The sequence below is a fragment of the Liolophura sinensis genome, chromosome 7, assembly GCF_032854445.1.
Source record: "Liolophura sinensis isolate JHLJ2023 chromosome 7, CUHK_Ljap_v2, whole genome shotgun sequence".
Lineage (NCBI taxonomy): Eukaryota > Metazoa > Mollusca > Polyplacophora > Chitonida > Chitonidae > Liolophura > Liolophura sinensis.
The window spans coordinates 51,632,043-51,644,542 of NC_088301.1; the positions used below are offsets into that span (position 1 = coordinate 51,632,043).

At 37.8% G+C, this 12,500-nt stretch overlaps 1 protein-coding gene across 4 annotated transcripts in view; it reads right to left on the minus strand.

Moving 5' to 3' along the window:
* Positions 1 to 2,869: 2,869 nt before the first annotated feature.
* LOC135471789 (cadherin EGF LAG seven-pass G-type receptor 3-like) overlaps positions 2,870 to 12,500 on the minus strand; it is a 35,564-nt gene continuing 25,933 nt past the window's right edge. For 3 of the 4 annotated variants that reach the window (XM_064751127.1, XM_064751128.1, XM_064751126.1), the window contains exons 13-17: positions 11,986 to 12,083; positions 11,548 to 11,672; positions 9,452 to 9,720; positions 6,683 to 6,752; positions 2,870 to 5,725 (exon numbers count right to left, since the gene is read on the minus strand). In XM_064751127.1, coding sequence (XP_064607197.1) covers positions 5,035 to 5,725; positions 6,683 to 6,752; positions 9,452 to 9,720; positions 11,548 to 11,672; positions 11,986 to 12,083 — 1,253 coding nt within the window. In that variant the 3' untranslated portion in view covers positions 2,870 to 5,034. The remainder of the gene's footprint in view (positions 5,726 to 6,682; positions 6,753 to 9,451; positions 9,721 to 11,547; positions 11,673 to 11,985; positions 12,084 to 12,500) is intronic. The other variant, XM_064751129.1, reaches the window with a different exon arrangement.

Genomic DNA, 12,500 nt, shown 5'->3' on the forward strand with positions numbered 1-12,500 from the left:
TCCTGCTAATTACATCACTAAACCAGGAATGAGTTTTGAAGTCCTGCTTGTTACGTCAATATACCATGAATGAGTTTTGAAGTCCTGCTTTTTACATCACTGAACCAGGCATGAGTTTTGCAGTCCTGCTTGTTACCATCACTAAACTAGGAATGAGTTTTGAAGTCCTGCTTGTCACATCACTAAAATAGGAATGAGTATTGCAGTCCTGCTTGTCACAGCACTAAACTAGGAATGAGTTTCGCAGTCCTGCTTGTCACAGCAATAAACTAGGAATGAGTTTCACAGTCCTGCTTGTTACGTCACTAAACTAGGCATGAGTTATGAAGTCATGCTTAATTGTTACAGGAGCAAACTAGGAATGCATTTAGGAACGAACACAATGATCATGGCTGCATACACGTATCAAGAAGTTAGACTAGCTGCTAGTGAGCAGGTAGTGCTTAAACAGGTCTATGTGCCCTTCTATAATGATGGAATGTAAACAAACCCGGGAAATAGGCCTATTTATGCACACACGAGGTGGCTTCTATATTTCCGATCTGATTACCTCTCAAATTAAACATGGTGTCGATGAATAGTGGACGTCGCGCATTATTAATCTGCCGCAGTATGCCAGACTTCGATTTGGGTCTGTGACCAACTGACAGCCTCACCGGCTCACTGCTATACCAGCGAACAAAGCCAGAGCCAAGGCTTCCTTTGGCTCAAGCGCGCAGAGACGATGGTCATTCTGCTGCTGGTGTTTGTTTGACACCTTGTTAATAACCGCGTGTCAGCATCATTTTATTGGTCATGAAATATAATAAAACAATTATCTGAAGGAATACGTTGCACACTGCTGTGTCCATAATCACTCATTAGTGTGTCAAATATGATTGTTATACAGACAGTAAAGTCGAGATACACGAACCACTATGTATATATATATATATATATTTAAAAAAAATTATATTTTCTTATCCACTGTGTCAGTGGTAGCATGTATGTCATATGCATGTTGTATATTCCATACATTTGTAGAAGTACATTCCATATATTTTAGAAGTACATTGGCCATTTCAGTATCCTGAATTCTCTTAAATTTAGGTTTGGGTATACAGCTCCCAGATGAACAGATACCGTTGCATTGTTCAATATTTTTGAACGCTGTACTAAAAACCGGATATGTTCATATATGTTTTCAGCTTTCTATGGTTGATATATAAGCTCGTATCTAAAGTTGAAAACGCATGGATCTGAAAATCAAACCATTTTTGTACAGACAAAGAGGTTACATGAACCCGTCATGAAGATTGTACCTTTCCCGATACAGAGAAGCTATGGTCTTGGGCAAGTGATAAATCTTATTCATTTACACACACAGCCAGTGCACTTTTATGCATCGAATCTACGTTGTCTTTGTCTGTGAGTGTTTCAGTTGTTTCCGAATCCAAGCCCTACTCTGTAAATTAGCCACATTAACTCTAGAAGTTAGACTGAATATCGATGGCATAGCTACATTTCTTATAATGGAAGACATTTCAGACGTTGGCATTAATCAATACTGCAGAACGACTTCTGGCATGATATTTTAGTCCCGATTTTCACATTATAGGCAATGACAGAGATGATAGTCATCGTAATGATGCAATCTATGTTAAAGATAACTTCAAACTTTCTATGCATGATCTAAATATGGATTTCAATTTTTAGCAGTCAGTGAAATAGGGGTATATGTGTTTGCTATACCACAAAACCACAGAGAAGTCTCGCCTTATTGTTAAATAAAAAATTGCAATCTTTTAAGAAAAAAGTTCTAGCTGCTAATGTTTATTAATTCTAGGTGATCTGAATGATCGATGTACCCAGTGGTCTTCAGATCGTGAAGCATGGATCTCTTCAACTTGGTCCGTAATAACAACCATTATAAGACGATAAATTAACCTAAACACTACCGTAGCGACGACACATACTGTACATGTATCTTCATGTCCTTGTGAATTTGGGTTGATTTCATAGTTGCCTTACGCTATACCTAAGACATTTCAGCATATACAATAGTAGTCAGTTGTATGGGCGGAGCTAACCATCGACCTCTGGAAAGTTAATGACAAACTTTCCCACCTGTAACACACAGGTAAGCACAACACTGTAGGACAAGTCGTCTGCAACGGATTTACACTCCACGAACTGCCGCACGAGCGTTGTCAACCGTTTATTGTCACCAAGGCCTCAGGAACAGTCAAAGCGGAAGAATCAACAAAATCCTTCTCCAAGGCCATGTCGGATCCCGCCCCTCTTAATCCCTACCGATTTGAAATACAAGCGCTATGAATTAATTTATAATTTCTGAAAAAAATCTTTCAAAAATGCAAAAATAGACGTCAGAGCAATATAGGAATATTATTAGTGCTAAAAGTCGCTGTATTTGAATGCCGAAAAAAGGCATTTGACAGTACATACATGTGCTCTGGACCGGCCAGATCAAAACAGCACTGTAACAGATCAACACTAGAGAAAGGAACAAGCGCGTTGATGTTAGCAGATTAAACCATCAATCACACCACGGTCATTTTTGGCTGAATTGCTATTGTTTTTGTCAAACCTGGACTGGCATTTCAGCACATCAACTCGTTTTTCAGCTTGCATAATAACATTATCTTAAAGCTTGGAGTATTCAGATTGAACGGTATTAGAACATCAACACAGATTTACTATAGGAATATTACCAGAAGAGATTCCGTTACCAAAGATTTGGCAGATGTAGGTTCTGGCTTCTTGTCGGGAAGACGAAATAAAACGTTATTATTAAAGGCTTGAACAAGAGGCAATAAACATACATTCCGTTACCACAAAACCAACATAAATAAGAGTAACTTAATTTGTTGGTGTCAGAATTGAGTTTATTTCTATATAATCACGTGATATTTAACACTTATTAATGCTACACCACATTGGCACAAATATCATTATTATATGGACAAATTGTGTGGGACATACAGCGGCAAAAAGTAATAAAATTATTATGTGCCGGATGTATTTTGTGTAAATTGTGCCCATGTGCTAATTTTGACAACTTAATTTTAAACCCTCTATTAACTTAAAATTAATATGTTCAACTAGTTATACAAAAATTGACTTTAGTCTTTAAACTCCTTTTGGCGGTAAATCTGAGTTTCACCAATCGGAAACGATCAACTGTTTCGAAATATCAGAGTATGGTGTGCCACAATAAATCATTATGTGTGTCCTGTTATAGCCCGCAAAATGAAATGCTAAATAGCACACTTTAGCATCACCTGACACACTTCTGGAGAAATCAACATTACAATAAGTACAAATACATGAGCACACTTTAGGTAATCTTAGACATACCCTGGAAACAAAAACCGATGTCAGATAATATTTATACACAATCATCAATATAAGCTGATACGAATGATTATACACTAACAGGGTTTTAATACCGATTAGTTGAACAATGTTGAATATAGATACCTTATTTTCATATACATCCCACGAGATACACAGTCCCGGAAGATATCCCCACTGACAGCATGAGTTATCACATTGCACTTTGGAGCTATCATTGACTACCTTTGTGGACATATGGCACTTAACTAAAAAACAAACAAGCTAGGAATTATATGGATGAATAGATTTTACGAATTGTGTTATTTACAATGAGTGGTATTTGTATGAAAGAATGTATATTTATGGTACGTCGTATAATTATGTATAATCCAATGGAAGACAGCTGCAGAGAAAGGAAGTTGAATTCTGGCACTGACTGTCAAAACTATGCAAGAGTGCACGGCACTCCCTGTGTTCTGCTAAAAGTTTGGAGAGGGTCATGTACACGAAAGGAAAACAATATTTACATCTCAATAAATGTTTGGAAAATTCCTTCGGAGCCATTTGTCAATGACTTTTCACATTTTGCGAATGATGAGAATTTCATCACTGAAAAAGAACTGGACCAGATCAGTATATCCCCCTTTCGGCCTTACGTAGGTTTTTACTTGTAAGAAAAAAAGTTGTGAAATCTACACATGTAAATATCGGCCAAACATAGCGATCATTGTTTGTCTCCCTTTAGTAAGGAAGACGTAGAATTTACAACTTCTACACATTTCCGATGTAGGCTGTATATATTTATATACCTATAAAAATGAACGGAAAGGTATGGTGGTGGTGGTGACGATTATTATATAAATATATATATATATATATATACTACTATTTATTAATAAATTCTTGTGATTTGGTGATCTGGTGTTGAGTGAAAATATAACTGAGGCACAGATGTATAATGTAGGCCAATACTAGAATGAATTTCGACATCGAGGTTACATTGTGAGCTAACTGCAACCCAAGTAAAAGGAGATAAGGAAGACTACCAATAATTTGACTTTACAGCATTAAGGTGTTGATGCAAAGTAAGCCATTCTGTTACATAAAAATGCCCATAATTAATATCATTTCTGTTGCGGTAATTCAAACGTCAGAAACTACAAACGCCTATTATGCATCACATAACTTTTGAACCAAAATACGTATGCACTGTGGTTTTTATGGCTATTCAGTAATCAACATACACATTGTACATGTATAGACGTTAACGTTCCAACCCCGAAAATCAAGGAGAAAAGCATGGTGAGTTTTTATATTTTGGTTGGAACCAGAATTGTACAGTTTCTCTACAATAGCATATTACATCATACTCTTTGGTGGGAATCACAATTGTACATTCGTGGTAAGCAACTATGAGAATATAAGGTCTGATACACGACGAATTGTTTACCCACCATTACAGACATTTGTAAACGGTTTTCAGCCACGCCCTTGTTAGCACAGTCTAATGACACAACAGCTTAACGTACTGATGTATACAGCGTATAAAGCAAATCGTTTTCAGGACACAGTATATCAACATCGTGTATTCAGAAGTGTTCTTTAGAGCTTCGTATGGGCGTCGATCCTTTGTAAAGAAGCAAACACGTGTGTTTTATATTCGTAAATGTCTTCCAAGCTCTATCACATAAGTCGAAGCTATAACTGGGTAAAGTCTTTTTTGCTGAAACGGGACTTGGTTGATGAATTGTGGTTCACTCCATTGTATTTTTCATTCAAATGTTTTTTATTGTGCCCATTGCTATGTCCATTACTGTGTCCATTCAGCGTTTCATGTTCACAGCCATTAGCTGTGTCCCAGTGTGATCGCTGGATGTATTTGTCTGTATGCCAAACATTTCCGTTCAGAACCATAGTATTACGTTTGGAATCATCAAGGGCGCCATTGCCTTTGGACTCCCCTCTGGAAGCAGACGATGTTGTGGTCGGAACAGTTGGGCCACGTCTTCGCTTGAAAGTACCCGTTCTGATCAACTGTAACCACGCAGCTCTGGCCTCTGGGTTAATAAAGCATCGGAAAATAAATATGAGAAATCCTTGAAATGCGTTGGCAATACAGAACAGGTAACTGAAGACCAGCTTTGCCTCGTTGATTGCCAGGGGTCCAAAAACCCAGGAGACGCCGAGGAGAACGAGGACTGTGAAGGCTCCTCGGACCTGAGCTGCTGTGATCGTTGTGTCCACAGCGTTGATGTGACCGGTGAACCTGGGCTTCATAATCACCCGGGATACCATGACAAAGACGACGATGTCGATGAGGATGATGACACAAGCTGGGGCGAGCACCGCGACATAAAACGCCGTGGTACTGGCGTGCGATATAAAACAGCTGGTGAAGAGATGAAAGAAACATGTAAGCATTGAGCAAACAAAGACTTGGCGACTTTTCAAAAAGCTAAAACACGCCACCTGTCAATATGTGTGGCTTGTGTTTTGAGATAAAAGAACAAGCAACACGGCCATCGATCGTGAACTTGAAACATTTCATATGAAAGCGCTACTCATGACCATCAAGTTCATAGTCTAGGAATTTCTTATAATACATTATCTCGTACATTAATTTTTGTAGCCAGTAAAAAATTTGAGTGATTAACTTGTAAATATTGACTTTTAGCTTTGCAAACATCACCAAACACCAGCTTTTAAGAATTTAGTTACTTTTTGAGTACTTCTAAAACAATAATATTGACCTTTCATTTATTGGACATTCCCACTGAATTGTCAGAAGTTTGAAATAAAATAAGCCTTTATAATTTGCGCTGAAGAAGACAATGATAAATGAGTTTTAATTCAACTTCCAGACTTCTGAGACCATTAGGGCGTTTTCGCATATTACATTAAGATAATTAACGGTTTAAGCGTATGGCCATTATATATGGACTGGAATCTGATCTGCGACAATCATAGTCTGATGACTGGGTTATTTATTAGAAAGTGGGCTGAAATAAGCGCAATTGTTGTCCTTGACTTAACTGTGATATTAACTTGTACTTATAACTTCACATCTCACATCTTGAGATAGAAATGTGAAAATATATGAATATGGACAACGGGAAATTCATAAATATTCAGCGAAATTTCGACCGAGAATTAAAAATTGCTGTTCTAGCACAGAGGCATAGTGCGTTCTTCACAATAAGAAGCTATTTGTTGGAAACAGAAAGGTTTTTCTAATGAGGCCGTAATTGAGGTCCAGAATTGCATCTTTTACTAGGCTGTCTAAAGAGAGTGATGTGTTAATTAAAAAGTATTTTACTTATGAGCATAGGAAATTGAATCGACTTACAACTCGTCTTGTGTTTCATAGTTCGACAAGCTGACGCCCATTGTTATCCCAACAATTATGGCAGGAATTCCTAAAAGCAACAAAGACATTTCCAAAAATCGAAAACTAATAACAGGGTGGATTTTTCTTCAACTCGATGTCTTTCAGGATTCTAATCTTATGCAACTGAAAGGAAAAGGTTCTTGGCAATCAATGGCGATCAAAGAAAATTTCAGCGATCGATAAATAGTATTCTGTTTTAAGAGAAAATAGCGTTTGTGGGACCGCTTACAGCACAAGTACAATCGATTGCTTAGAGTGGGACCTCTGAACAAGCTTACACAGCGTGCTTTAAATTCAATCGAGAAACATTTGTTCACAAAGTTTTGTTCATCACGAATACTATGGCTTCAATTAAAGCCTGGCGTCTAAGATGGAATTATTTATTTCGCGTAGGCTCTATCCAAAAGTAAATGACGTCACCTATCATCTTTACCGTTGATCAAAGAAAGCATTTATTTGGATCATGAGGCTTTATGCGGTCCCATGTTTTTTTCCGCTTGTTATTCTAGCAGATCTTTAAATCCACATTTACTAAATCCAAATATACCTCGAACGTGTGAAGATATGGTTTGGAAAGGATACGATCTCTGCGTTTCGATAAAACGTAAATCTCCTTGTTTGTACTGGCTAACATGAACACTCTGATTTGAAGGGATTCCTACGCGAGCAAGTAGGGTGGCCCATACATCACTACTCACCCAGGAAAGAAGCATTGCCATGTTTCTTCACATTATCTCCGCTTAACTCTTTCATCTAATGGCCGCGTTCCCAGACATAACAATCTTAAACAAATCAGTAAATTTACCACTGCACTGAAATCTTTGCGAATAAGTCAGGAGCCCGTATGATTCTTCTCACATAATGCGTACCAACGTTAGATTGTGTACCCAACGTGCCCAGTTCAAAATTGCGCCAAATTAGTACAAACATTTTCAGACATAACATCGTGGGTGCTTTAGTCGGTATTGTAGTTCACTGGACATCCACACAGATCAAACCCTAACTCTTTACAGAATGTATGGTCCCTAAACAATGCTACAATAAATATTGGTTCTCTAATGATTTTCGATAGCTAAAACAATTGCACTCTTTCAATTGGTGGTTATATAGTATATGTTAATGTCAATCCTACAGCAAAAACTTCGTCTGTTAACAAAACAAACTATTCCAGGTGCTCATGTAGAATACTCAAAAGATGTTTTCTTTGTCTCATGGCGTCAATATATCGATCCACAATTTATAAGGACAAACAATATCTTTAACCACGGGCGTATTCCTTCCCACTCGAGTATGTATTTGTAGCTTATACATAGAGTCTCTAAATTCGATATATACATTCAAGGTGTAGTACCATATACTTAAACACAAATATAGATTCAAAAGGAAGCTCAAACTCGACTTTTCACACCTGAAATATGCACAACGCCCATGTTCCACCTGTCTGTTGCCAAACAAACACCTCTGTCATAACAATGTATATCGGGTAGTTGGAAGAACAATTCGACACACTGTCGAGGAATTCATGCAACGCCGCTTCGCATATATAGCTTCTTTTACTTCTTTGATCAAAAAAAAAAAAAATAAAAAGCCGATCCACCCGACTCGATATCTGATTATTAATAAATACATTATACAATCACACAGTACTTTCCGGCCGTCCCATTGCAGGTGAAATTTGATAACACAAGTACTTTATTATCCCTGTACGAGTGGAGACAAAAACGTTCTTACCTAAAACAGCAGAAACAACTATAGGTGCTGCATGGTTTATTGTCACAGACATGATGTCAAAATACTTCTTGGATCGCTTGATAACCTTCTCAAACTTATTTGTACCTTGTTTAAATGATTTCACTATGTACAATACATTTGAAATTGTTCTTTCGCTAAAATCCTGTGTAAACAGATACGCATCCGACTGGATAACGATCACGGTCTGTGAAGTTCCGGGTGGAAGACAATTGGGTAGAATTTGGATGAAGGCAGTAAAAACAGTGATATAAATGCATAACGATATACGTAGTGTCTAGCTTGATGTACTTTTGATGGCTTTATGATAAAAGGCTAAACGTTGATTGATCTTCAAAATGCAGATAAGTTTTTGCCATGATGTTATCATAAAAATCAGGTGCTATGTCTGAAGTTCATCTTAAAACTGTATGAAAAGAACAGGAATAAATGTTCTTCTTTACATGTACAATAAAGGTCTCAAACTGGAACATAAGAAGACGGAGGTATGTATAAATGTCAGGTTTCGCACATGATGTAAAGGTTTCGAAAAAGAAAGCGAAATTAATTTATTAAAAGACCAAACTATTCTTCTTGCTTCACATATACTGAGAGATTTATTACTTGTTTTATTTATTTATTTACTTATTTATTTGTTTAATTGACGTTTTACAACGTACTCTAAAATATTTCACTTATACGACGGCGGAGAGCATTTCAGTCTGAGGAAACCGGGCAGAGCCCGGGGGAAACCCACGACCATCCGCTGGCAGGTTGCTGGCAGGTCTTCCCACCTAATGGTTTTAAACCGGAGGATTTATTTTATCATTCATTTTTTTAATTATTTTATTTTATTTATTATTTATTTAATTTTTGGAATAACAAACCTTATTTATTTTAAAATCTTATTTCACACGTGCAACGGTTTTAGCAACTATTGATGTAGCCTACGAAACGGGTTCATTAAGAACTTTTAGGGCGATTTACCACTGTACTTACCCCATGCGATAATACATCTTTTGAGCATAAAGTAGTCAGTGTATTTGGTGAACACAGTCACCAATACTCTATACATGTTTCCTGCCTCAATGCACATCCACATCAGCGTTGTGAGCAGGAAGTAATGTATAAGTATGGCTACAGTCATGCAGATTTCCCGCCCATAATGACTTCCTTTCTGGGAACCCAGGACAAACACAATATTCAGCATTAACATTGAGACGCAGAGGTTTAGTAGGATTTTTCCCGACTTGTCTCCATGAAGGCACCTGAAATATAACCAGTATGTCCCATAACTATATATCAAAAGAAACAATGGATAAATTAGGTATTCTATTTAAATTATGTATAATTCCAATACCGGTATTCCAAATAGCACAGGCAATGCTTGGTGTTGTTTATCTACAGTGTATGATAGTGCCTGGTAACAGTGTTTGATGGTGTTTGGTAACAGTGTTTGATGGTGTCTGGTAACAGTGTTTGATGGTGTATGGTAACAGTGTTTGATGGTGTTTGGTAACAGTGTTTGATGGCGTATGGTAATAGTGTTTAATAGTGTTTGGGAGCAGTGCTTGATGGTGTTTGGGAGCAGTGTTAGATGGTATCTGGTAACAGAGTTTGATGGTGTCTGGTAACAGTGTTTAATATTGTCTGGAAGCAAAGTTTGATGGGGCCTGGTAAGTGTTTGATGGTGTCTGGGAGCAGTGTTTGATAGTGTCTGGTAACAGTGTGTGATGGTATCTGGGAACAGTGTTTGATGGTGTATGGTAACAGTGTTTGATGGTGTCTGGTAAGAGTGTTTGATAGCGTTTGGTAACAGTGTTTAATAGTGTCTGGGAGCAGTGTTTGATGGTGTCTGGGAACAGTGTTTAAAGGTGTATGGTAACAGTGTTTGATGGTGTTTGGTAACAGTGTTTGATGGCGTCTGGTAATAGTGTTTAATAGTGTCTGGGAGCAGTGTTTGATGGTATCTGGTAACAGAGTTTGATGGTGTCTGGTAACAGTGTTTAATATTGTCTGGGAGCAATGTTTGATGGGGCCTGGTAAGTGTTTGATGGTGTCTGGGAGCAGTGTGTTTGATAGTGTCTGGTAACAGTGTGTGATGGTGTCTGGGAGGAGTGTTTGATGGTATCTAGTAACAGTGTTTGATTGTGTCTTGGAGCAGTTTTTGATGGTGTCTGAAAGCGGTGTTTGATGGTGTCCGACAGCAGTGTTTGATGCTGTTTGGGAGCAGTATTTCATGGTGTTTGGCAGCACTGTTTGGTGGTGTTTAGCTACAGTATTTGATAGTGTCTGGCGACAGTGTTTGGTGATGTTCCATTTGCAGGTTGCTGGCAGAATTTCCCACCGAATGGTTTTGAACTGGAAACCAAAATTTATGGATTTATTGTCTTATTTTACACATGCACAGGTTTTAGCAACTCTGGATGAACCCCAAGAAACGGGTGCATTAAGAACTGTAGGTCGACTACAGACTACAGATAGTGTCTGGCAACAGTGTTTGATGATATTTAGTTACGATGTTTGATAGTGTCTAGCAACAGTGTTTGGTGACGTTTATCTACAGTGTTTGATAGTGCCTGGTAACAATGTTTGGTGGTGTTTTGCTACAGTGTTTGTTTGTGCCTGGTAACAGTGATTGTGTTTAGCTACAGTGTTGGATAGTAGCTGGCAACAGTGTTTGATGATGTTTAGCTACAGTTGTTGCTAGTGCCTGGGTAATAGTCTTTGATGGTGTTTAGTTACAGTGTTTAGTCGTGTGTGGCGACAGTGTTTGATGAGTGTTTCGACAGGGTCAGGCAACAGATTTTGATGAACTTCTGCAGTTTGACCTAAAACTTAAATAAGGTGAAGTGACCAAACAGTCCATTTCATATGTTAGCACTTGTCAACTCCCACACTGTCCTCGATGATCTGGTTTTACTCACTACGTTGTAGTTTTCCACACAGACATCAAAATCAAATTTCAAACCCTTGGTGCGTAAATAATTTTCATATAGAATACAAATATGGGTATCACCGGCGAGCTTTGATGTTCCGTAGCTGTTCTTAAGAAGGGTAAGCAGAAACAGATTACCATTTTCACAAAAACTTACTTAAACAGGCCGTAAGTAATAATGGTAATGGTCAATCCTAACATGGAGATACCACAGCCGATGTAGGTAATGTAGGTTTGAATAATATTATGAATAGCCGCCACTCTGTAGTCCGGAGAGGGATCCTGTAACAGAATGAACATTACATCAGATATAAATTATCAAACGTTGTTGAAGACAGACAATTCTTTTCATCAGTGCAAAACCAGAGTTATCAGTCAAATGGTTTTGAAAGTACATGTAATTCATCTGAACACACCTCCTGAAAAGGCAATTACTTTAGACGCATTAATATGATAATATTTTCACACAAAACACACACAATCTTCACAGAAAAAAGAAAGCATACACCTTATTCCATTTTTGACGATATTTTATTTCTTGTAAGAACTCATAAGCTCCTTTATTCACAAAACATGGAAATCTCTCTCAACTTACCATTAAGATAGCAAAACTGGTCAAATGGTATGTGTGACATTCGGTGTAGTTGTCTATGGTGGGAACAGTATCTACGCCCTCTGTCGACCAGTATCCGCCTGGACCAAAAGTGCATGAGAGTAATAAACAATGGGTAAATATATCCTCAAAAATTCAAACATCCGTTTTGTGTTTGTTTGAAGCATTTTACCTACGTGCGCATATCACCGTAAAACCCAAGACGGAACCGAAAAACCTATATCAGTTCAAGCACGTTTTCAGAAAAAATGGATGAAATAATAAAGCCTTCATTACCCCAGGCTAATTTTAGGCTTATTTAGAACGTCCACTAGATATAAGAATACAGAGTGACGTCTAATAAATTGCAACGAATAACCCGGTATTTGTTACCAGTTGTGCTTAATCTATGTCGCTAAGGGACATGCACGTTGCTGGGCATGTAATTTTCTACTGTTTATGTATATACAGGAACAGTAATCCTAACCGAGGTAATTTCACAAGAGGCCGGATTTCAC